Source organism: Hakea prostrata, chromosome 8 (assembly GCF_041222555.1).
Source record: "Hakea prostrata isolate BN-2017 chromosome 8, UWA_Hpros_2, whole genome shotgun sequence".
Lineage (NCBI taxonomy): Eukaryota > Viridiplantae > Streptophyta > Magnoliopsida > Proteales > Proteaceae > Hakea > Hakea prostrata.
This window is the reverse complement of record NC_142607.1, coordinates 51,978,179-52,002,981: the sequence shown is the minus strand read 5'-3', so window position 1 is coordinate 52,002,981 and position 24,803 is coordinate 51,978,179. Positions and strand designations below refer to the sequence as shown.

Sequence of the window (24,803 nt, the reverse complement as noted above, 5' to 3'; positions counted from 1 at the left end):
GGAGGAAAGAAACCCAATTTTGAAAACAATTAGTCATCGTCTTCACCATTTACCAAGCCGGCAAGAGTGAAGAACCATTTACGTACAGTAAAAAAAAGAAGGGAAAAAAATTCTCCTGAAAATGCCAAACACCAACTTGGAAGCAGAGAAGAAAGTAAAGGTAACCCGGCCGTGTGGTTTCAGAACCGCAGAGCTTGGTGGAAGACCAAGCAACTGGGGGAGAGAGAGAGAGGTACCTGCTGTCCATTGTTATGCTCTTCGCCTCTATTGTTATGCTCCATATATATCTGTTGTGATTTGAGTGTTTATGACGGATGGTTAAGTGTTAATTGCAGTTTTGAAGTGAGAAATGGAAGTGGAGAAAGAATAGCCAAGAGACAAGATGGCCTGAAGTTTTGAGGAGAAAGGGAGACAGTGAAGGAGGTATATATAGACTGGAGAAAGAGAAAGAGAGAGAGAGAGAGCATGCATGTATGACTCTGAAGATTTACCAAAGAAGAATAAATAAATCGAAGAAAAGAAACCTAATCATATTTCATGTATTCTTACGTGGATGGAAGATTTGAAACTAAGCTGTGAAAGAACCACAACTTTCAAATAATATTTAAATAGGACAAGGTCTTTGTCAAGAGAAGGAAACTCCACACAAACCTGTCTATTGCTGAAGATCATACTTAAACTAGACTGGCATTTTTTAAAGAATTTAAGAACCATACTTTCAAAAATCACTAATTTTTTAACCTCAAAGTTGATTTCAATTCATTTTACTAAGAAGTAATCATTTTTATTAAAAAGAAATTAACTAATCATGTAATTAAGAAGATGTAGTACAATTACATTAACCAAACAACCGATTAAACCCTTGATTATTACCAAAGCTTGTATTTACCAAGTACCTTATCAAAACTATAGCATATTTTTTTCTTTTAAGATTATCATCAAATTAGCTACGACTCACAAGAATGGGATCTCCAAGCCCAAGGGATAGACTGATTAAAAAGCAGAGGTATACAGTGACAGAGGTTTGAAAGAAGAAAAAAAAACAGAGGTTTGAATTCAAAGCTTCCTTTTTGTTATTGATTTTAAGGTTTAAAATATCATTATAGAATATTGAATATTATATGTACGAGTACGAATGATATATGGGTGGTTAGGTGGAAGAAGGGTTGAAAGGAGATCGAAGAAACATAATCAATTACAAGAACTTGAGCAGGCCATTATGCATGGATGGTTGGGTGGAATTAGGAATGTCAATTGTGCAGTTTGGGGCAGTTTCAAGTTGGGCTTAAAGGTTTTGAGTCGAAACATCCAACCCCCGCTCGGTTTCGGTTTGGTTTGGTACAATTTGGGTTCAGGACTAATTAACGGTTTGGACTAAAAGTCTATACTCAAGTTGATTAACGGTTTGAGCTAATAATTTATGGTATGCAAAAAAAAAAAAAAAAAACAAAAAAAACAAAAAAAAAAACAAAAATAAATAGTTGAGTATACTATAACAAGAGTTCAAATTCTATGAAAAGCAAAATTGCTATTTATCAATTTCCATTAAAAATGAAGAGTCATTCTACATTGTAGAAATTCCGCCATCCTTATTGAAATAAAAAACTTATATAGCAAATAATAATGTAGAAACTGCAAGTTCATTCCTCAAGTTCTACCGGATAGTCCTCCTAAAACAAATATTCAAACTAAAATCCCTTTTATGTTCTAACTTGTGCTATGATTAATTGTTTTAAAATTGGGTTATTGTTTTGTGAGAAAGTTGATTTTTTTCCCTCTATGAAATCCGTCTCTTTTTTTGTTGGTATTTAGCTTGATATGCAAAGAAAAACCTCTTGATTAAATTAATATTTATATAATTTAAACAAACTTGGTCACGATGGGCTCACAACACGCGCCGTGGACTATGATCTTGACACCATTTCGGTCCCTACGCTAATAGATGAACAATATTATTAAAATATAACGGGTTGTAACGGTTTATAGGGTGCGGTGGGCTTGGGTTGGGCTCTACCCCCTGCCCAAACACGGTTCATTAAGGTTCGGTGCCAAATTGCCCCCCTAATTGGAAGATGCTAAGATGGCACAGAAGACAAATGTGTTTCACAACAATGGCTCTCGACCCAACCTATCCAACCAAGATGATTTCTTATTTGGGTTTTTTCCCCCTCCCTTTTGTTTTTTTTTGTGGGGTGCTGGGGTGTTTTCCTTTTCCCCCCCTTTCCCCCCTTATTGGGCTAATCTTACTATATTGACATGTTAGACAAAAATGGTGATGTTTCTCTAGAAAAATTGATACAGAGTCTTATATGGTATCTACAAAATCAAGGTACAAAATGGTCATTTTTTAAAAACTTCTTTAATAAAATAACTAAAAACAGTAAATGCACATCATTTGATACACAGAATCTTATATGGTATCTTGGTTTATTTTAATTTTTTTTAATTTCGCCTCTACTCTTTCTCCGTCTATCGCAAAGCCCGCTCTCTTTTTTCTCTTTTGTTGTTTGGCTCTTCTTTCTCCGTCTGTCCCGCAAGGTTTCTGGAAGCTAGAAGCCTGGAACCGGTGGAAGGTGAAGCATAAGAAGAAAAAAAATGACAGAATTCCCCTAAACTAACAGCTAAGAATCCATTTGATTGCAAAAAAACCTGAAACTTAATAGCTAATATTCATGGCTAACTAAGAGCCTCAAAAACATTTGTCTAATGGGGGTGAAGAAACAATAGGTATGGGTTTGACCCTTGCAGACGGCTTATATAGTACATCCATCCCCTATATATTAAACTCTTGTACTTCAAAAAAATAAAATCTAAATTTAGCCAGATTAGAAATAAATCTTTCTCACAAAAGTAGAAATGGTAGATTTCCTACACATCCCTTCAGTTTTTTGGTCACACTATTAAAGGAAATCTCAAGAGATGTATGATGTGCAAACAAATACATTATAAACAGGATTTACTACAAATGTATGCATAACTAATCAGCAATGTTGGAGTCTCTCTAGGCAATTGTTACCAATCACGTATTCCAAATTTTATGTTTGTCTTTTTTTTTGGTAGAAAAATTTTATATTTGTCAAACACTTTAAAATGTTGCTTTGACATCATCATATCATTTAAGACATCATATGTACATACCATTCATAAAAATAGCCCAATTAAACTAGGTGTCTTGTGGGCTATGTAGGAGAAAAGACCTAGCTCATTGCAGAGAACTTATCCGAAATAATTGCTCTAAGGGTCGAGATGTGGATGACAGAAAAGGTTGGACCAACTCCCACCGGATAAACCCATTTCAAGCAAGGTTGTTGGATGTATTTTTAAAAGCAAATAATATTTTGAACTATAATGCTAAATAGTGAACAAAAGTAAAATAAAGTGAATGCAAATAAATATTTAATTAAAATTGTGCTGTTTATTAAAAATGCAAATCACGAGATGTGGGTTAAAAATGCTTCATTTCTCATTATTTTTCTTGGTTGTTTAAAATTACTTTGTTCATACATTATGCATAACTTTTATTTATTTATTTATTTTCTAGAAATATATTATGCATGATCGAGGATGTAAATAATCATGCATAACCCATATAGATATCAAAATGTTTGTGATTATTATCATTTTCTCTGGTTATTCTACTTCTTTAGTTATATTTTAAAATAATAATTTTCAGTTCATATTTTTTCTAAATAATAAGTTTGATATACTGAAGGCAATTGAAATACTACCAACCTATAAGAAGAAAATCTTAGGTAAAGTTTTGTTTTCAATCTCATAATAGCATGAACTAAATTACACTATTTATCCTTAATGAGTTGAATGATTATTCATATCCTTTAATAATAAGATTTCATATATTTCAATTATACTCAGTGTTTTATATGATATCTAGTCTCGCCAAATATCGAATCTATGCCTTTTTGTTTTGAAAATTTTGTAGGGTTGGTTAGTGATGGAGGAATGACGCTCTCTACAAATTCAAAGTATAATTTTTTTAAATAACAAATTAATCTAATATCAATATTCTATAATTGGATCTGAGGTTCACGTGGGCCAACTTAGGTGCACCTTAGCATTTACATAAAGAATTATGCAAGCATACATGAGAACCACAAAACAACACGAAGGTTTGTTATGCTCAATCATGTAAAATGTGCAAATAAATAACTTAGTTTTTGGCATCTCATGTAGTAACCAAATTTTTTCTCTTTTTTTTTTTTTTTTGGTACGAAGCAAAAAAACTTCATTCATGAACTTGAGAGGAAATACAACACATCAAAAGAAAGAAAGAAATACAAAAGATAGATGCATGGAAGCACAAGGTTCGATCCGAACCAAGACTGGAAATTGACCAAATGTCATACATGCAATAGACAAGGTCACCCTAGCTAAGGAATGGGTCGAGCCCAAACCCTTAGAATAATGGTTGTAACAACCACAACACCAATTAAGCACAAGGAACACAACAAACGTATCATCCGCCCTTGTGGCGTGTATTTCCGCCCTTGAGGCGTGTCTTTGTATTTTTCTCATTTTTAAAACAATACACATCAGCTACTTTTTTTTTAGTTGACCAAATGACACTTGAATTTCCATTTATTTGAATAATATCACTAACCTCCTCTCTAATTTAGTAAAAATATCAAACACTTCATTTTTATTAATTGTTTAGGTTAAATCTACTCTTACCATTAAATATTTTTTTAATACCCCAAGTTGCCCTTCAATGACAAGATATTTTATAAACTTCAAATTATCCTCAATTACCTAGTAGTTGATAATTACCCTCAATTATTTTTGAACTTTTGAATTTTGAATCCTGCCATCAACTTCAGTGAATGAAAAATTGAAAATTTGAAACTTCAGATGGTTGGTTTGGTTCGAATAAACTTCAGATGGTTCGGTTCGTTTAAAACAAAAGGCAGGCAAATCTAAATAACCCTAGCAACAGAAAACAGTTACAAACTCATTTTAACATGCAGAAATGCTACCATCAACCATACTTGGACATAGAAAGCGCCCATAAATGGGCCCATAAAAATTCTTTACTTACCATGTTCCACGTAGGAATTTTTATATATTTTTTAATGCAATAATAATTTATGATTTATTTTATTTAGCATAGTGAGTACCCAAATCCAGAATCTGTTCGGAAAACCATACCAAGATGAACCAGGTTCCAACGGGATATTTATGATTTAATTTAAATGGAAAAAATATCTTACTGTTCTGATACAACAAAAAAAAACAGAGCTAAACAGAAAAACAACAACACGGTTTCTCCACAAAAACAAGAAGGCAAAGAGGATGATGAAGGTTCTGGCTTGAAGGGAAAATCTAGAATTTTTAAATCCAATCTTTGTAAGTCAAAAATATAAGGTGAAATGCTCGGTGCTGCAGCCATTCCACTTTGTAATCTAACAGTAACAAATTTTTCTACTCTTCCAACACGCATGGTTAGACTAGATGGTGTTCTGGTCTGATCTTCTGGTTACAGAACAAGGTCAATAAATGCATTCAAATTTTCTTAGTGCAGAATGTCTTGATTTTGGTAATGTTGAATAAGATGGATTTTGAATAAAACAGAAATTTGAAATTGATAGAATAAATGGTAACAACCAAAACATGGGGCAAAAATTTTTTTAATATATAAATTGAAAAATAATGGATTTTTTTTTTTTTTGTGGGAAAGATAACTTTATTAATTCAAAAGAAAACTACAAGGTAATTAACATATATGAGAATAAAAGAGCAGCATCCAAGATAAGAAGGGGGTGGAGAGTGATGATACATAAACCAATCCTGAGATAGTGTTGCTGATTTGGCGTGTTCGTCCATTGCAAAGTTCGCTTCGCGGGACACATGAATGAATGTGCATTCCGAGAAAAATGCAACTAACTTGAGAATATCATTGATTAAGTGGAAAGACTTATAATCTGGATCGATGGGTGGTATAATGTTATCCCAAATGTTTATGCTTGTTAAGCACTTTAAAATGCTGCTTTTTTTGACATGCTTACGAGTGTGAATAGCACAACTTTAATTCATTTACCACCCCTAGGTTTTCTATCTAATTTATCAATTAGACTCCCTTTAAGGTTAAGTATATTAAAGGGACTCCTTTTTTTTTTTTTTTTTGCCCCGGTGGTTTGACCCACATCGCACACCTGGCTGTGGTGGGTGAGTCTCCCAGTGGGGATTTTTTGCATCCACAAAGATTCGATACCGGAACCTTGCTTAAGCGAACCAAGCTGCTTACCACTTGGACCAACCCCCGTTGGTTATCAAAGGGACTCCCTACTATCAAGAAATCGTAGTTACTTGCCAATATAAGCAAGTTAAATATTAAAAAAAAATAATAATTTTAACTATTCATCTAAAAAGAAAAGAAAAGAAAAGAATAGCTTTAAATGAGAAACCCATGTTTACTCGTTTTTTCGTCTACCTTCACCATGCATGACTACTTTCTCTCACAATCATAAATCCACATAAAGTTTGGAAGATATATATCATAAATGATACTTTTAAACTTAGGATGTGGGGGTTATATTGGAAATAGATAAGTAAAAACTAACTTAGACTAATTGTGTTAATAATAAGGAGTTTGTCTGATAAATTGAATAACGCAAAGGTGGCATTAATATTTGGGGTAATTAAGGGTGGTATCAAAAATTGTGATGTTTATTAAAAATGCTATCACGTAAGGCATTTTAGGAGTATTTCATTTCTTTTTCTTTTTTCTTTTATTGATGTAAAACTACTTTATTCATACATTATACATGACTCTTTTTTTAAGTACATTATGCATGACTGAGTATAATAATAATCATGAATAATCAAAATATTTGTAGTTATGATAATTTTCTTTGATTATTTTATATATTTACTTATAGTTTCACACAATGATTTTCAATTATCTTTTTCTAAAAAGTAAGTTTGATATACTGGAGGCAATTGAAATACCACTAATCTACTGGAGAGCTTGACCGGTGTTGATTAGCATATCTCCAACATCATAGTGCGGTAATGCCAATTAGCATCCAAGGAGTGTTAGAAGATGTTTTATGCTTATATGATCAGTTTGTTTTTTGTAATTTGAAGTATGTTTCTTTTTTGTAATTTTAAGTTTGTTTCAAGGGCATCTAATGTTATGGCTGATGTTTGGGCAAGAAGGCCTTGTCTATTTCGAATAGAACAGTTTGGCCACTCCATTTGGTTGACTGGTGCCTCACCTGTCTATAACTAAAATTCCTTTGTTTACCAAAAAAAGAATTAAAATCATAAGGTAAGAAAAACAAAGAAAAGATTTGAATAAATCAAGCTTTGAAGAGGAACTTCACTGGGTGTAGGAATCCCATAGGTAACGAAAAGAAGGCTTTGAATTTCACTCTTCAAGTGCTAATGCTTCAACTGCTCAGTTCATATGTTTCTCCCCCTTAATTCTCAACTCTTTTTCCAGATTAGGGTTATGTTTATCAAGGATTTATTTAAAGGGCTTGTGATGCGAGTTTTCTGGATTCAGAACAGAGTAGAACAGAGAAGAGAAGAAATAGAGATTTTGAAGAGGAAACGAGGAGTTACTTTATTCATATGCTTCTATTCTCCTTGATTACATTTATAGCTAATAGTATTCCAGAGACTTCTACTTGCTCAGATCCAGATCTGTAACTGCTGTGTAACTAATTTGTAACTAATCTCGACAATTAAGCATTAAGCTAAATGACAGAATATTAAACAGGATTACAGAGTATAGTCCTTAAGATAAGATGGTGTACTAATCTTGCGTGTGGTCCTTCGTGGTGCTATCTGTGAATGTGCAATTGAAGTGTCCTCCTTTTGTAATTGAGCTGTATCAGCTTGTTGGGTGGATTACTTTAGGGCTTACTGAATCTAGAGATCTTCAAGTCTTCTGCAGAAAGCCCGTTTGGTTGTAAAACTCGATTCAGATTCCCGTTGTGGGGCGGGAAGGGGGGCGGAGACAAGCCATTGCTTCACGCGATCAAATTTGGGCCGTTCTTCCCCCACCTTTTTTTATCTCCGTTTGGTCTTGTTGCTCGGTGCTCCGCCGCCCGCCCGGGAGAGGAGTTTGATGAATGGAAGCAAGCTGGGAAAGAGGAGTTGCATATTTTCCATGAAAAAGCAAAGAAGATAGAACAAATAAAAACTTGATTGAAATCCCCCACTTTCTCTCTCTCCCCTTCACCCACATAACGAAAACCTGCAACCATGGGAAAAATGGAGATAGAGGAGAGTAAAATGGTCCTTTAGTTCCTACTCTTTTGTGATAGGAAACCCATGCAGAAATGTCTATCAAGCATCATCACTTAATTTTTGAGGGATTGGTTATCAAACCATTCAACTTCAACACTTAATCAGATCAATCTGATTCGAATCAAAGTCCTGATCATTGTGATTGGCAATCTGTCTCCAACGATCAAAGTAGTTCTTAGGGTTTGTGGATCTCAAGTTGCAGAGAAAGAAACTCTCTAAACAAAAGAGAGAAAGAAAAAATATGAATACGTAATCCGCTCTTTAATTTATACCTGTCGCTATTTATCTTTTGATCCCTTGGTTATCATTCGATCATTTGTTCTAATCTGATGAATGGTATTAATCCCAAGGAAGAGATGTTGCCTGGGATAGACGTTTCTCACTCGAAAGAAGCACAAGTGTGCCATTGAACCAGCTTTGTCAGATCATACAAAACCATCTTAGAGCACAAGTCAAGCTCTTTATAATATAGTTGCGAGCAATCACGCACATCGCTTAGCGGTTCACATGTCCGTCGGATGTGTGTCATTTGCCTCTAATCTATTAGTTGGGTTCGAATATTTTTACTTGATAAAAAGAATATATTTGATTTATTGGAGTCAATTGAAATACTAATAACCTATAAGAATAAAATCTTAGATAAATTTTTGTTTTTAATTTCATAACATAGTTTTTTTTCATGCATCTTCACTAACTTTCGGAGGCTGGGAATAAAATATGATTGTAATACTAGAATTACTGAACATAAATGATTCTTGAACACCAAGATGTTCAAAAAAGGGCACAAAGATTGAAGGAGCATGTATTGGACTTAAAAGGCTAACAAAAGGGAGTAAATGTAGCTTTAGAAAATAGAAAAATGAAATTAGATTTAGAAAATAGGAACCAGAACATAAGATTGTAACATACCAAATTGAACTCCTAAAAATTAAGAGATAGATGATGGCTTTAAGTAGAAAATTTACTAGAACTTAAACATAGAATGAAACACAAAATTATGAAGGTGGGAAAAATATGAGAATAACTGATAATAAGTAATTCAACGCTCACCCAATTCAAACTAGAGTTTAAATAAAATTCAAATTTAAGTTTGAATTGGGTAAGTGTTGGATTACTTAATGTCGCATGGCACAATTCTAGAAAAAGGGAATTGTAGGAAAAGAAATTACAGAAGATTTGAATCAAGGTACAAAATAACAATGAACAACCTAAAAATAAAGAAGAGAAGACCAAAAGGGGAATATGATCATGGAATCACCACCCATCAACAAATGTGAGAAGTATAGAGTTTTTTTTTTTTTTTTTTAATGATTTTTGTGTTTTTTGTAGTGTTTAATTCGTTAAAAAAATCAGAGATTTTTTTTTTCCCCCTGCGGTATGAAAGAGAGAAAGATTAGGAGCAAGAGATGGGAGACTACATTTTGGAAAATTCAGAAAAATTAAGAGATAAAATTCTATCTATTTATGCTTATAAGTTGAGAGCCTTAGCCCCGCAAGAGGAACGTTTTGAAGTTGTTGTAGGTTACTAATGATTTATCCTTTCAAATTTTATAGCTGATTTGAGAAGAAAAATAACTTATTTTTCGTAACCAATTGGCTTAATAATAAAGCTCAATTGTAACCATTGTGTATAGCAGTTGAGGTCAGAATAGCAAAAAGGGTTGTCCTTGCACAGAATGGTTGGTGTTGGTGCTGCCGTTAACTTTCTCAAGCTTTAAAAGAGAAAATGTCACATATAATTTTGCCCAAAAAAGAGTGAAGACAAATTTTCATTACACAACAGGTTGAGCCTTAAGATTTCTTGTCTCAAGACTCCCTTACCCTAAGCTATATAAACTCCTCCATGAATCAAAAACCACTAATTTTTTTTAGGAAAGACATCAACAAAATGAAGACTTTATGGACCTAATAAATGGTGTTCACACCGAGTCCAAAGCCTCCAATCGTACCAGACAAGAACTTGAAAAGAATATTTCGGTGCAAGCCTAAGGTCATAGCCATGCTATCGGAAAACTGATCACTTCGTGTAGAGAACATCCTCCCATGGGTGACGGTAGAGAGGCTGTTTCAATCTCTTCTGGTCAAATGTATGCCTGCAATACATGAAAATTGGAGTCAATAGAAAATTAGAATATTGATCTAGCTGTTGTTTGGCAAGTGCTATGACTGAAACCCTTGTGGGTAACTCTTGAAACAACAATACCAATCAGTAAACTGAAAAATCAGATGATCCCAGAGTATCTTTTGACTCACCCAATGAGACCAATAGAGCGTGCCAACACAAAAAGTCCATTCAGATATCCAATTTCAATGATTTCATCAATCTCTTGCTTGGTGAACATCCCGCTGCCAGCAAGAAGATCCAAGAAAAGAGATCCAATCGCACCATCGACATTGAGGACAAGGTTATTTGACTTTGACAGGGTGTAGGTTTCTACTGAAACGGCATATTCCATGTACTTTACAGAAGGAAAATGTGTGCTCGCAAATTTCTGCAATAGTAGTACTCTCTGATCTCTGTTGTCTCCCCTCTTGATCCTATTCACACATAAAAGACAATTCTAAGGTCAAAAAATGGAAGAGGTTAAAAATTCAAAGCAACAAATAATAAAAGAAAATTGTAAGCTTTAACAGGAGTAGAAATTGCTGTTAATATTGCAAACACCCAAATAGAACTTTTCACTTGGTTTAAGGGCCACATACCCATCAAGCCATCACAGTCTGGATAACTTTCTCCTAATGTCCTCCCACCCAATCCCTCCTCATCCACCGCACCATCCAAACCAACCTGTCCTACATCTTTTGCACTGATGGTGAAACCATCCCTCACCTCTTCTTCACCTACCCTCCCTCCAGATGCATCTAGCTACTTGCCCTTACTTTCATTTGGCCCATAACCTGACGCCCACATCCATTTTCCATTGGCTGGTGCTGGTTTGATTCTACTTTTGGGGGATCTCAATAGCTTATACTACTAGGGAACTTTTTTTGCATCTTGCAAATAAGGATGCAGCGCAACTTTTTTGCAGATTGACTACCAAATCTAGATCCATAGACCAGATTTTGAAGGCCATCTCTAACGATATTAACTCTAAACTCTCTCTTGTGCCTCTTAAGCCTCTTGTACCCCAAGGAGCAGACATATTGTTATTACCTGGGGTATAGATAGTTCCTTTGTTACACTTTCCTATGCATACTTAGCTTGGGAGCCACCCTCTTCTTTGATTATTCACCCAAAAAGAAAAACCTTTTGACATAATTGGTGCAAAAACCCTGCAAAGCAACTCAATTAAAACAGAAAACAAGAGAAGCTTTGTACCTGTGTCCAATTCCTGGTACACGAATACCCTTCTTTTTCATTCCTTCAACAAACTCAAAAGGTGAAAGACCCTGAGAAGAAACAGCAAGACGGGTAAACCTCATTAGTAATTCCATTACCATTTATGGTGGCAAACAGCAAGCATCCTCATTTATCAACCCAGAAAAGCATCTCAACTCACCCTATCATAAGCATCCTTGAAGTAACGAGCAGCATCATCAATGGCACCACCAAATCGAGGACCAATTGTCAGCAACCCTGTTTCAGAGACACATTGAGTTCAAATCATAAAACAATAGAATCTAAAGGAGAATAAGCATATAGAGAAGTCCCAATGAAAGTAATAGCTATATTTACCAGAAACAAGACTGGAAACTAGATCCTTTCCGGCCCTTGCTGTAACAATTGTGTTATGAGCACCAGAGACACAAGGACCATGATCTGCACATAACATGATACATATCTGCAAGGAGCATACACTATAGTGAAAACATTTTTCCACACAATCTTTGATCCATGAAAAACAACTAAACAAAAGAACAAGAAGCCAAACAGTAAATATTTTCCTGCAAACAAATTGGAGAAGGAAAAGAGAATATACATATGGGGCTCCAAATAAACGACAAGTCCTACCTCAATAAATTGTGTGCAGTAACGAGGAAGACTGCGTTTGAACCACAAAAGAGAGATGACATCACCCACACCGTAACCTTGTTCAACAATTGAGGACATTGGGACACCAGCATAACATGGCTCCTCACCTGCAGGCATCACAAACAAAAACTTTAGTGGAGCAGGCTCTTGCTTGTGCCATTAAATGCTCAATAATTAAATAGAGAGGTCCACATCAAACCTCTATCATCGGAGATGGTAGATATAATATGAGTAGGTGCTCGAACTTTTCCACTTTTAATTGCTGTGTTGAGATCTTCAGGAATCTGAGGGGGTTTAAATTCTTTCACTGGTGCAATCTTCCCTGCTTCAGCCTAAGACAAATAATAGAAAATGAGTTTAGGGAATATATTTGCCAAGCAATGTGGGATTAAAAAATAAATAACTGAAAGAAAGAACTATTGCTATGAAACTAAATAATCAAGTACGGTAAATGCTCACAAGTTTCTCAAATGTTTCTTTAATTGCAGCCTCAAATGCTTCATATGAAGTGGGCACAACAGCTCCTGCTTCCTTTAGTGCCTGATTTTTTGCTTGCGCGGACTCCATCTCACCTCCACTCTTGGCACCCTATTCAGAGAAGGTCACTTACAATAAGGCAGGCACTGACTCAAAATAAACCAACCAAAGCCAATGTATGAGATGACTTACAGCATGTCCAAATTGCACTTCTGACTTGAAGAGCCGTGCACAGGTTCCACTAACCCAGGCAACCACTGGTTTGTTGACCTTCCCTTGTTTTAAGGCTTCAACCAGGGAATACTCATCTCGCCCACCAAGTTCTCCAAGTACAACAATCATTTTGACCTGAGTGTGATTTAACAATCAGTTCACAGAAGTGAAAGGACAGAAAGAAAACTAAAGCCCTCCATAGAAGACTATGTAGACATTTTAAATAAGAGTTTTTTTTTTATGCAAGGGCATTTTTTCATGTATATAGGGGATGGGGATATTAAATGCCAGCAGCAAGGGTTGAACCCACAACCTCTTCACTAAGAGGTGTTGGTTTTACCAATCGAGCAACCCTTCATTGGCTAAATAAGAGGTTTTTATTTAACAAACCATGATAGAAGAATCTAGGTGTTCAGCAGTAAAATCTTGTGGCAATCCCTGCTTCCTCATAAGACTCCTACAGATATTGCATCTGTGGAGACTTTATTTTGGTCTAGAGTCTTTTTTTTCTTTTTAATCATTAAAATTGTATAGACTGAAAAAAAAATTATGGTTAGGACATCAGAGCTGAAAGCTTAGATTTCATCTTTACTTCCTCAGCATAAAGGGTATGATTTTGTATAAAACCTTGGAAGAAGGCTGTTCCTACCAAATTATAAAGTTGGATAAGAATGTTATGACATGCAGTAACAGTTGGGAATTAGGTTTCATCAAAAAATGTTGATAAGCTTGTATGTTGTATCATGCCTGCAGCAAGAGAAACTGGACAAGTGGCAGACTACTCACTCAAACCTACTCCAAAGAAGACTTAATTTTGTTTTTTGTCCACAACAAATTACCTGTGGAATGTTGTTAAACCGTAGAACATGATCAGAGAGGGTTGAGCCTGGGAAAACATCTCCTCCAATTGCAATACCTGCAGAAGATTCTAAGTTCAGAACAGTTGTAAAAGAAAGGGGGGGGGGGTGCATCCCAGTGTGCAAGGATCCAGCTACTGCAGGGTCAGGGAAGGGCAACATTACATTATGCATCCTTTCTCCCTGCTTTGTAGGAGAGGATATTTCCAAATTTTGAACCCACAATCAACAAGTTGCAATGGTGCAACTTTAACCATTGCCCCAAGGCTCACCCCCTTGTACCAACGTTAAACCAGCAATTCAGCATACTAAATGGAAACCAGCAGTGTAAAATACACAAAGACAAGAAAACAAATTTACCTTCATATATTCCATCTGTCACACGTGCAATTGTGTTGTACATTTCATTAGACATGCCACCCTGAAATCACAAAAGATCCACATTAGGATATGGAATTCTCAGAACTGCTAAAATACAATCATAATAAGGTAGTCTTGAGTATGTAAGTGCAGAAATCAGAAATCATACACTAGTAAGCATATCCCTCATGCCTAAAAGACACAGAGCATTCCAGAACGTGGAATATGAGATGGTGCCTCTTATTTCCTAGTTGTGTACATGGCGGTTATGAGTCCGAACAACAGAAAAAAGCCCATTCTTCCTTAAAAGACGGTAAAAAATGGAGTTCTGAATTCACTGTAAATTAAAAACTTCTATGTGAATAGTTTCTTAGAGGAAGTATTTTCTGTGATATTTCCAAATACCAGCTTGTGTGTGTTTCGGTGTATTGAGTGCCCACATTGGCAAGAACCCGAACAGGGAAATCATCATCAGAACTACGTACCGACTTTGACACAAATCCAACAGATCCAGGGCGGTAAAGTTTGCACTGAAGGATGTTGTCAATAGTTCCCGCAGTATCACCAATCTTGAAGGCCCCAGCTTGAATGCCTCCGACAGTGGCTGGACCAATAACAACCTGCTCATGCATCATCATTAAAACAATATGCACAAGGAGAAAAAATAACAATGATAAACTACAAGGATAGATTAGTTACACACACACACACACACGGGAAAAGAAGAAAAAAAAAACACTGCCAACTTGCTGTATGCTCCAAAGATGCATTAAGTATGGGATCTTTCCTTGCTTGTTTATGTAATGCAACTACCGGTTAAGTAGGTATAAATTGACCCTACTTGATCCCCACCCCTCACCTCACTGTCTGCCTCCCTCCTTTTTTTTTTTTTTTTTTTTTTGAAGAAAGATTTTAGTTCAGGATAAGAGAAACCAAAATCCTGAGCAATATAGGACAATCAATCCAACCTGACTCACAAAACAACTAAACGAACCTTATTATTTGCCCTTGCATATGCAATCAACTGCTTGGTATCTGCCTCTGGAACACCTTCAGCTATTATAGCGATTACTCTGATGGTTGGCTGTTTTAGAGCAGTCATAGAGGAAGCAGCAGCACTGCAACCATGACAGAGAAAAATCAGATGACTATGCAGTAGACATGGTGAATTAACCAAAAGCATATAAGCATAAGAATAAGACTGACCTTCTAAAAGAGGCAAAGTTGATAAATACATCAGCAGTTGGATGTGCAGCACAAGCAGCTTCAACACTACATAAGATACCAAAAAAATAAAAATCTGAAAAAAGATGAGCTTAAAAATAAAATAAAAAATAGCTCAGATACGATAATTGGGCTCTCAATGAAATAACAGCTTGACCTCTAATTGATGTCATGACTATCACCACGAACATGCTGATTAGGTCTTCCAAACGTGGTGATAGAGTATAGAATAATGTGGATAAAAGTGTAGGTAAAGTCCTAGATACAATATAATAGAGTCAAAAATCCATCACCCTTACATCTGAAACTCCAAGAGGAACATAAATACTCTTTCAAGGCTTCTAAGCTCCTCTTATATTATCATTTCAAAAAGGGTAACATTTTGCTATTTAATCACAGCAATAAGATGCTAGATACAAACTCATGGAGCAAAAGATCCATCACGCCTACATCTGAAACTCCACAAGGAACATAAATACTCTTTTTGGGTTCTAAGTTCCTCCCATTCTCATTTCAAAACAGAAGCATTTTTCTATTTAATCGCAGGGAACAGACCCAGTAGTAAAGCGTCCTTTATGTGAACAATGGCTACAACATCTAGAAAATCTTCACAAGTTCAAGTATGAAGCAAGAGGATCAGAACAAAGAGAGAGAACGCACGTTGAATGTACGGGTATGGCGATTTCCTCTTGACCAAAAAAGAGTTTCTGAAACCCCTCAGAACCGGGGTTAATAATGCCAGCAACAGAAGGTGTTTCCCGTCCTGGATTAGGAGACAAAAAGTTTGATTAACATGAATACAGTCCACCAAAGTTAGTCGTTACTTATCAAGATGAAACAACTACATTATCTCCCTGACCAATAAGAAGAGTAATACACACCACAAAGAAAGTCAAAATCAAGCATCCGCTGGATGGGAAGTTGCTTGTAGTTGTAGAACAATGCTTGTGTAGTCCGGGAAAATAGTTGACCCGTAGCCATGATGGGCAAAGGCACTTAAAGACACCTGTTGATGAATGTATATTCGTTTTAGATGTTGAAAAGCAGCAGTCAAAACTATACAGATGATGCAAATACATGAGAAAAAAAAAATTATACTAAAAGGGTCCAAAGACAAAAAAGAATTTATATAAAAAGGGGACCAAAAGACAAAAGAAAGTTGGCAAAGTAACATTGAAGGAGCTTCCACAAAATGGGAACTAGCCTAAGCACCATCATAGCATTTTTCACTAAAAGGTTTCAGAGGAAGGGATCCTTCAAACGGATCAGGGGTGATCTTTAACAAATAACAAGAGAACTTCTGCATCTGAGTTTAGGCAGTCATTGATTATATATACAGAAGCTATGAAAATTTGAAATGGGAAATTGTACTCAAAACTTAGTACATCAGACAATTGCCATGTGCAGAGGAAGTGGTTTAGAGAATGAGATCAAGGCTTCTCCGTAGAAATTCTCATGTGGAAAGAAGAGATTCCTGTTAACCCAACTCAAGTAACAAAATTCATGACCGAAAAGTTCGAACAGCTTCAACATTCCTTAACAAAAGAACACCAATTTCCTGTCATTCTCCCAAGTATAAATCGCAGGAAAGAGAAGCATATACATCCCATTAGAAGAGGATCCAGCCAGAGACTACAAAACTAAGTTCCTCCTCTTCCTTGCAGTTTATACAGCTTTAAAAGTTATAATATATCATACTGCACCAGCAGATCAACTCAAATGGACATGTTCCACATATAATAACCAACGTAATCTATAAACTCCACTCGAATTCATGAAAATATGCAACAAAGCAACAAAATTTGTCACTTAAAAGACCAATTTCAGAACAAAAACCAGATACGCGCAACAATCGAGCATGTTTGAGGCAGAACAATTCAAATCCTTTCCCATCTACAAATCAAGCTCCAACAGTAACAAATTCCGAACAATTTATGAGAAGCAACCAGATCTAGGACCGAAAACCTTGATAGAAACTCAAATTCAAGAAAGATGTAAACGAGAGTCGCCAAAAAATAACGGAACTTACCTAAAACCTTAATTGCCCGACTCGACTGTCCGGAGAAAAATGCAGAATCTCGGAAGAATGGGAGAGGACTTAAATAGACAAATCAACGACGACAGAAAACGTGAACCAACAACAAGAGAAATGAAATTTCTCAGCTACCCCTCAGAGACAGAAGAGAGAAAGAGAAGAAAAGCTGGTCACGTGGCAAAGGGTAGTTACGATGAGATCGAGAAACAAACACAGAGAGAGAGAAGCTTTGGTAGTAGTGACTATGGTTAGGTTGACGTAAATCCAAAGCCAAAGCTGGTGGGCGCCTACCCTTCACCGTCTGGTTTTTGGATCTTTGAAAATTAATGTTCAAGAAATAATTTTTTTCTTTTTTTTTTTTCCTTGATTGATATAATCGAAGAAACGTTCCTTCTGACAAAGTTCATTGGATCAAGTCCAAGCAGTCAACCCAAAATTGTATTGATTTTGGAGAATCTTTGAAGGGCTTGCTTCGATTTTTGATTTATTTTGGTGAAATTTCGATTTCCGATTTCAACTCAAAAATGACAACTTTATCTGTAATAACTAAAAATGCAATAAATCAGTGAACTAGTCCAGCTAAATTCAATTTTTTCTTTTTTCTCCAACAGATCTGAAAGCTCCAACCAATCAACCACTCTGGTTCTGGTATCCATCCATTCAAGCTTTGCACCATTGGTGAGTGACTGCCATTAATTGTAGTCACTGGGATCTTATCCAATTACCAATTCAGTCAATTTCTAGCACCGATCCAACAGGTTTGGTAGATCAGCCAGCCAAGTTAACAATGGCTTTGAAAGTTTGACCTCATAGACATAAAATAAATAAGGAAATTCAAAGTACAAACAGTGAAAAATTGAATCTCATAACACATGATTTGTTAATTTATTTATTATATTTCAATTTAAATTCATACACAAGGGTCTTTTACTTTGAATTGTTCTGGTCCACTTTTGTAGACTAACCCTAATCCATTCCATCCTTAAGTTAGACTCATTCAGAAATTAGATGCGGAATTCGCACGTAGGTTTGATTGCTAAAAACATTTTTAAATGACCACCTCACACACACACTCTCTCTCTCTCTCTCTGATTCTTAACGGTGAAGGCAGATTAATGAAAGGAATTTCCTTTACAATCGTGATTATAAATTACAAATGAAACATGGGGAACCTGCAAAACCTTGAAATGATTACAGAGGAAGTATTTGCAGGTTAGAGAGTCGACCACTTTCCATCTTTCTGTCATCATGAAGAATTAGAACCTTGAGAGTCTGGGATTGCCTTAACCATGCAGCTACCACAGGCCCTGTTGATACAAACCGCCCAATATTGCACTTGGCTACATGGAAAGGAGCACCAATTCCTCTCAGGAGTCCCCCAATAACCACTCTGAGAGTGCCTTCACCAGCAACTTTGCTGTGTTTGCCCCACCCTGTCAAAATGCTGCACAGAAACAACATCCTTAAATCTCTATGCATGGAAGATAGACCACCAGTGGCATATATATGTATTAATAGGAGCACCACAGCCTTGGATTATGAGTCCAGATCCTCTCCACCCAACTGCCCGTCCTCCCATTTCCCCCACCGCCACACATGGCCTGCCCGTGGCCTCAACTGTGAAGGTGCCTGGGTGGAGGGGATCTGAAGATTCTGAACTCTTGGATTACCCCGGTAAATTATCAAGAAAAATCAATGCATACCTTACTAGCTTTGGCAACTCATGACCTTCAAAAACAATAGATCGTATATTGAGCAGCCAGGCATGAAGAATTGCTTGAGCAGCACCAGAAGACATCAGATGCAAATCCAAGCATGAGTCTAACCACATGTTCTCCCATACATGGCGTCGTCTCCCTTCAAGCACAACCGACTGGGCCCCTTGTTTCTACAAGATAATTAAAGAGGATGATAAGATCTGCTACGGAGCAGTGCTTTACATGCAAGGCTTATGAAAATGTCAATGGAAGAGAAGCCGGAATAGATCCCAGGATTTGTTTCTTATTCCTTCTTTCATCATTATTTGAGTGTGGAGTAATAGATGACAACAATTCACAACCAATGGCATGATTTTTTTCAAGGGAAAATAAGTAGCTAAAACTCAAAGAGTACCAAGAGACTAGGAGCCAAAATAATGGACTATGGTAAACTCATAATAATGTCAGAGCACTGTAGTTTAATTAAATGCTAACATCCTCATCGTTTTGCCATGACACCCATGTAAGTCCCATTCCTAACACTGACTACAGAAAATATGCTTTAGCTAAACGATTAATTATTTTTACATATGCTTCTTTTATTTCTTTTTTTCCATTTTTTAGCTTATTTCTGTACTGTTTATTTTTCACTTGAACTGTATTTCCTAGCTAAATTAAAATTTATACAGAATGCAATTTTTTCTCCCTCAAATTTGAGTTCAAGACTCTAGATTAAAAGGAAAGATATCTGCATGGTACTCTTATTCACAGAGGTAACAAGTTCAAATTTATCAAGAGCAAGGAGGAAAAGGGAGGGTGGGGAGCAGAGAGCTAGGGCTTTTCCAATAATCACAAAAAACAAAATAAAAGCGCATAACCCAACATTGTACTGGGCACAAAATAGAGTACCTGGCCAAAGTGCCAAAGCATGTCAGCTAGAGCATTATAGAAGGCAGTTGCTGTAGAGGAGTCCATGCGCTTCACTTCATCAAAGAGAGATTGAGCTTGAACCCAGACTTCCTCCCGACAGCCCATAAGAAGTCGATGTGCAACACCATATACTTGATTATCAAACAACCGGAGTTCCTCTAACAGAGTTGAAGCATCTTCAAAAGAATGGCAACGGCTGGCATAGAGAAAATTATATATGAAAGCAGAAATAACATAGGTGCAGGATAAGACAGGTGATTTCCATGACTTGGGGATCTACGGAAAACAAAATCAACATGTGTGATGAAGCACAGTAAACAAAGCAGTATGGAATGCAAAAATCAGATGTTGAAGTAGGCCATCCAACCAGAACTCATGGGGAAACTAATATGCTAAACAGAACAATGGATAGGCAGAAGGCCAGTTGCAATCTTAAGTGAAGTAGAAAGAATTGCTAGGAAATAAAACCTTGACATAACACCATAATAAATCACATTCACCTGATTACTCAGACTAGACTTTACTGCTTTTAAGGGTACAAATGCCACCTCACAAACTATGAATTGAAATATCACAGATGAATTGTAGGGGGGGGGGGGCGCCCCCCCCCCCCGGGGGGGCCCCCCCTTTTGCCCCGGGGGGCCCCGGGGGCCGGCCCCCCCCCCTGCTAGCAGGGGAAGGCTCTAGAAAGTCTTCCCCAGGCCCCACAAGGGGAGTCCTATAGTGAGCGGGGAGAGCAAAGTCTAAGTAAAAACCCATTACTGCTTTAATTCTAGAATAGTAACTAGCTTTATTCATTCAAGGATAAATATTGTAATTTTACACAACTTGTTTGACATGATAAAACAGAAAAAAGTGAGAGTACCATACAATGCAAATGTATGGCTGGAGTAACAGAACTGCCAAATGCATACATAATAGACCATTTTTGAGTATGGAAGCATACAATGTAGTTATATTACATCCAGATTTTTTTTTTTTTTTTTTTTGGGGGGGGGGGGGGTGGAGGTGGAGTTCATCAAATTGACAGAACCATGCAATGCAAATATGACATTGGCGTGACACAAATGCTTTAAGAATTACCATGTAATATAAGATGCAAGAGTTTGCAAAGAAAAATTTACCTGCAAGAACTTAAGATGGCAGAGAAGGTGACAACATTTGGTTTTATTTCCAATTCATGCATCTTATGTAATATCCCCAAAATGCATAAGGTTTCCTCAGACTTCCCATTCAAATCTTCCTTTGAATGATACCCCTTTTCATCTGTTAGCTTCCCAAGAATCTTTAGAAACTTGTTATTCCCCTCTATATGTTCCCCCATGATTTCAGAACCGCCCTCAATACCTGCATTATCTAATTGTTTAGGCTTTGATCCATTCATTTCCTCAGTTTCACCCTCCTCAAACTTTGAATTTGCTGACCTACCAAAGGCATCAATTATTGAATTGTAAGTAACAACATTAGGCCGAATCCCTTCTCTCATCATCTCCTCAAGCAGGCACATGGCCGATTTCACCAATCCATTTTTACACAAGGCATCAACCAATGCACTGTACAAAACAACATCTGCCTTCAAACCTGCTTGCTTAAACTCTTTGAAAATTTTCATTGCCTCCTTATACATACCACCTTTGGAGTATGCATCGATCAATGTAGAGTAGGTCAAGACATTCGGAGAAATGCCTTCTACTTTCATCTCTTCAAACAATTTCTGAAGTTCTTCATAATTCCCTTGCTTCCCATATCCGACCAGAAGTGCATTGTAAGTAACAGCATCTTTCTTAATCCCTGACATTTGCATCTCCTTGCAAACAGCCAAAGCTTCCTCAAACCTACCAAGTTTTGCATAAATGGAAAGCAGAGTGTTATATGAAACTCGATCCAGACCAATGCCAAGGAGCTTCATCTCTTTAAACAGACTGAGAGCTTCATCTAATCGCCCAACCTTGGCATATCCATCAATCAGAGTGCTGTAAGTCACCACATTAGGCAATACATTGCTCTTGTATATCTCAGACATTATCTCGTAAGCCAAATCCATCTGTCCACCCTTACAAACAGCATCCAAAAGCGTATTATAAGTGAAAATATCTCGATCAATGCCTCTAAAAGCCATGTCATCGAACATGTTCATTGCCACCTGCCACAACCCACCACGACTACAAACAGAAAGAAGAGAATTAAAGGTGATCCGATCAGGTTGAACCCCGTTGGCCACCATCTCATCAAATAATCTCATTGCCTGATAGAAAACAACACCTCCTTTCGCGTAAGCATCAATCAGAGCATTGTAGGTTACCAAGTTAGGCTTCAGACCAGATTGCTTCATTGATTCGAAAACTTTAATGGCTTCCTCGCATAACCCACTCCGACCATATGCACTAATCAAAGCCGAAAATGCATAAACAGTATTACCATAGCCCTGAACGTTAGCAGTATCGAACACACTCTTGGCAAGATCAACACGCCCCAACCTACCAAGAGTACCAATCATGGCAGTGGCCAGTTTACCCTGCTCGTTCCTTCTCCGTTCTCTCTGGATCGCAAACTCGAAGCACCGAATCGCCATGGAGCACTCCCCACGATTGCCTAGCTCCCGAAGCAAAAAGGAGTAATCTTCAGAACCAGACAACTTGGATTCAAAACTCAGGAGAACAGATTCCAGGGCGGCGTCGTCTCTGACAAAGCGGATAACTTGTTGCAGAACTTCCTCAGCAACAGAGGTGTGCCGGCTACTCATGGCAGTCTTGGGGCGACCCAAGTGCATCTTGGAAACAAAACGAGTAGAGCGTCGGCCACTGAAATCGCAACTGAGCTCAGATGTGGAAGGAGATGGGAAACCTGGTTTTGCTGTATTTCGAAGTGAGGGAGAAGAAGTTGCGACATAGACCTTATGGGAGTAACCGCGATGGGTTTGATGGTGATGATGGCGATGATGGTTTTGGATGACTGGTTGGTTTTGGTAGGGTTTAGTTGAAGTGATAGTGCAGGGAGGAGGAGTGGAAGAAGCCATTAGAGATTTTCACAGAGAACTGAAAGAGACCAAACAAGAACAGTCAAAATCGTCAATGAAGTCTTTCCAGTTCAGCTCAGAATCTTGCGACAGAGACAAGAACAATGGGCTTTTTTCCCATCAATTATTTCTACTTGTGCTGAACATGGATTGAATTATATCCGTAGCTCTTTTTTTCGTTTTGGATGAAAGTGAGAATCCATTAGGTTTACCCTTTTTGGTAACAGAAAAAATTGCATCCACAGTTCACTGGTTCTTTGTGACTTTTTTCTACCAAAAAGAAAAAAATCTTTGTCTTTAGCCACAAAAAAAAAAAAAAAAAATCTTTGTGACTTTCTGTATGACTAATTGACTGATTGACTATAGAAGAAGTCTCCTCGAAATCGGAGACGAAATGTGGATTAAGTTTTACTTATATAGACGGCGTCTACCCACATAAGAGGAATTTCTCCAACATACATTGTTAGATTCTCAAGTTATATTCATCTCAAAGTAAAATCATTTTTTTAAGGACTTTTTTGGTTACATGAGCCGAAAGATTTCAAATCTATGGAATTATAATTTATAAAATTAATTATTTTGTTAACTGTATATATGTAATAAAATTTATGGATTCATCTATGATTTTTGTAAATACACAAATGTTTAACATTTTTATAATAGAGATGAAATTTCTTGATTTCACTCTATACCTATAATTCAATAGATTCATGTTTTTTTGTGTAAAAAGATGAATCTCTAGATTTCATGAATATGAAGATTTTCATAATCAAACTGAGTATAAATCTCACATTCATGAATCTAGAGATTTCAGATATCTGGATTCATGTTACCATACAGCCTCTAAGTAAATTTGCTTTAAGTTTTATTCTAGCTAAATTAACTTTCAAATAAAAAGATAATATTGAGATTGAACATATGTCAAGATCCAACTACTAAAAGTTAAAAAAAATATATATATCGTGTGGATAGAAAATCCAAATTTGTGAGATCATGACAATAATTCCCTAAAATATGTTTGGTTAGATTCTCCTTTCTTAGTTTAAGTTCCCATACTTCGTTGAGGATACACCAACAACATAGATAGGAGTATTCTCTCACTTGTATTTTCCTATAAGTACCTTGTATCTCTTTTACCTAAATAATACGAATCTTACTACTTGATCGCAAAAAAAATACAAATCATACTTTATTACATGGTATCAGGCTTGGGGCTCTTGCCCAATTTCAATTATGGTTCTCTCTAATGGCTTTCGCCCCGGCACCGATTTCTTCTTTGATTTCAATCAATGTCGATGTGGCTTTTCTGATCAAGTTAAGTTCCTCAAATTTATTGTTGTGGAGAGCTCAATTTGTGCCTTTATTGCACGGTTACAATATACTAGGGTTTCTTGATGGTTCAAATCCACGCCCAGCAGCTTATGATGATTTGTCTACAACAATTTCTCCTTTGCCCTCTATTGCTTGGGATTGACAAGATCAGTCGATCCTCAGTTGACTTGTTGCCTTTGTTTTTTAACGTGTTTTGCTCCATATTGTTGTTGTAAAGTCCTTTGCTGAAGCTTGGGATAAATTGAATTGTGTCTTTGCACCTAGTTCTAAAACTCACTTTCTTGAGAACGACGATCATCAGGACATCCAGCCCAATCAACATCAAAATACCCAGCTAAGAATATTGAAGACTCATAAAAGATAACATAGTAGAGGTGCCACACAAATATCTCAAAATCTACTTCACCGCACTCCTATT

At 36.7% G+C, this 24,803-nt stretch overlaps 2 protein-coding genes across 2 annotated transcripts; both read right to left on the bottom strand.

Moving 5' to 3' along the window:
• Positions 1–9,925: 9,925 nt before the first annotated feature.
• On the bottom strand, positions 9,926–17,659 carry LOC149008521 (ATP-citrate synthase beta chain protein 2). Its single transcript, XM_089164676.1, has 17 exons — positions 17,405–17,659; positions 16,257–16,381; positions 16,036–16,138; positions 15,358–15,423; positions 15,146–15,269; positions 14,637–14,771; positions 14,152–14,212; positions 13,774–13,850; positions 12,914–13,069; positions 12,704–12,832; positions 12,444–12,576; positions 12,224–12,351; positions 11,948–12,053; positions 11,772–11,848; positions 11,591–11,661; positions 10,525–10,809; positions 9,926–10,364 (listed from the first exon to the last, which is right to left on the bottom strand). Exons 2-17 carry the CDS (start codon positions 16,354–16,356, stop codon positions 10,289–10,291), a joined length of 1,827 nt encoding a protein of 608 aa, XP_089020802.1. The 5' UTR covers positions 16,357–16,381; positions 17,405–17,659; the 3' UTR covers positions 9,926–10,288.
• Positions 17,660–18,356: 697 nt separating this feature from the next.
• LOC149008520 (pentatricopeptide repeat-containing protein GUN1, chloroplastic-like) lies at positions 18,357–23,283 on the bottom strand. The gene is made up of 4 exons (XM_089164675.1): positions 21,162–23,283; positions 20,017–20,233; positions 19,114–19,298; positions 18,357–18,854 (listed from the first exon to the last, which is right to left on the bottom strand). Exons 1-4 carry the CDS (start codon positions 23,051–23,053, stop codon positions 18,602–18,604), a joined length of 2,547 nt encoding a protein of 848 aa, XP_089020801.1. The 5' UTR covers positions 23,054–23,283; the 3' UTR covers positions 18,357–18,601.
• Between the last annotated feature and the right edge of the window lie 1,520 nt (positions 23,284–24,803).

What these genes read in the sequence shown, in the direction of transcription:
- LOC149008521 (XM_089164676.1), bottom strand. Translation starts at nt 16,356, where the DNA reads ATGGCTACGGGTCAACTATTTTCCCGGACTACACAAGCATTGTTCTAC. An exon ending in GCCATACCCGTACATTCAAC is followed by an intron (nt 15,424 to 16,035) that starts GTGCGTTCTCTC and finishes TATCTTATGTAG; the next exon opens with TGTTGAAGCTGCTTGTGCTG. An exon ending in TCAAGGATGCTTATGATAGG is followed by an intron (nt 11,662 to 11,771) that starts GTGAGTTGAGAT and finishes GTTTCTTCTCAG; the next exon opens with GGTCTTTCACCTTTTGAGTT.
- LOC149008520 (XM_089164675.1), bottom strand. Translation starts at nt 23,053, where the DNA reads ATGGCTTCTTCCACTCCTCCTCCCTGCACTATCACTTCAACTAAACCC. An exon ending in GCCATCTTAAGTTCTTGCAG is followed by an intron (nt 20,234 to 21,161) that starts GTAAATTTTTCT and finishes TCTCTATGCCAG; the next exon opens with CCGTTGCCATTCTTTTGAAG. An exon ending in TGCTTTGGCACTTTGGCCAG is followed by an intron (nt 19,299 to 20,016) that starts GTACTCTATTTT and finishes ATTATCTTGTAG; the next exon opens with AAACAAGGGGCCCAGTCGGT.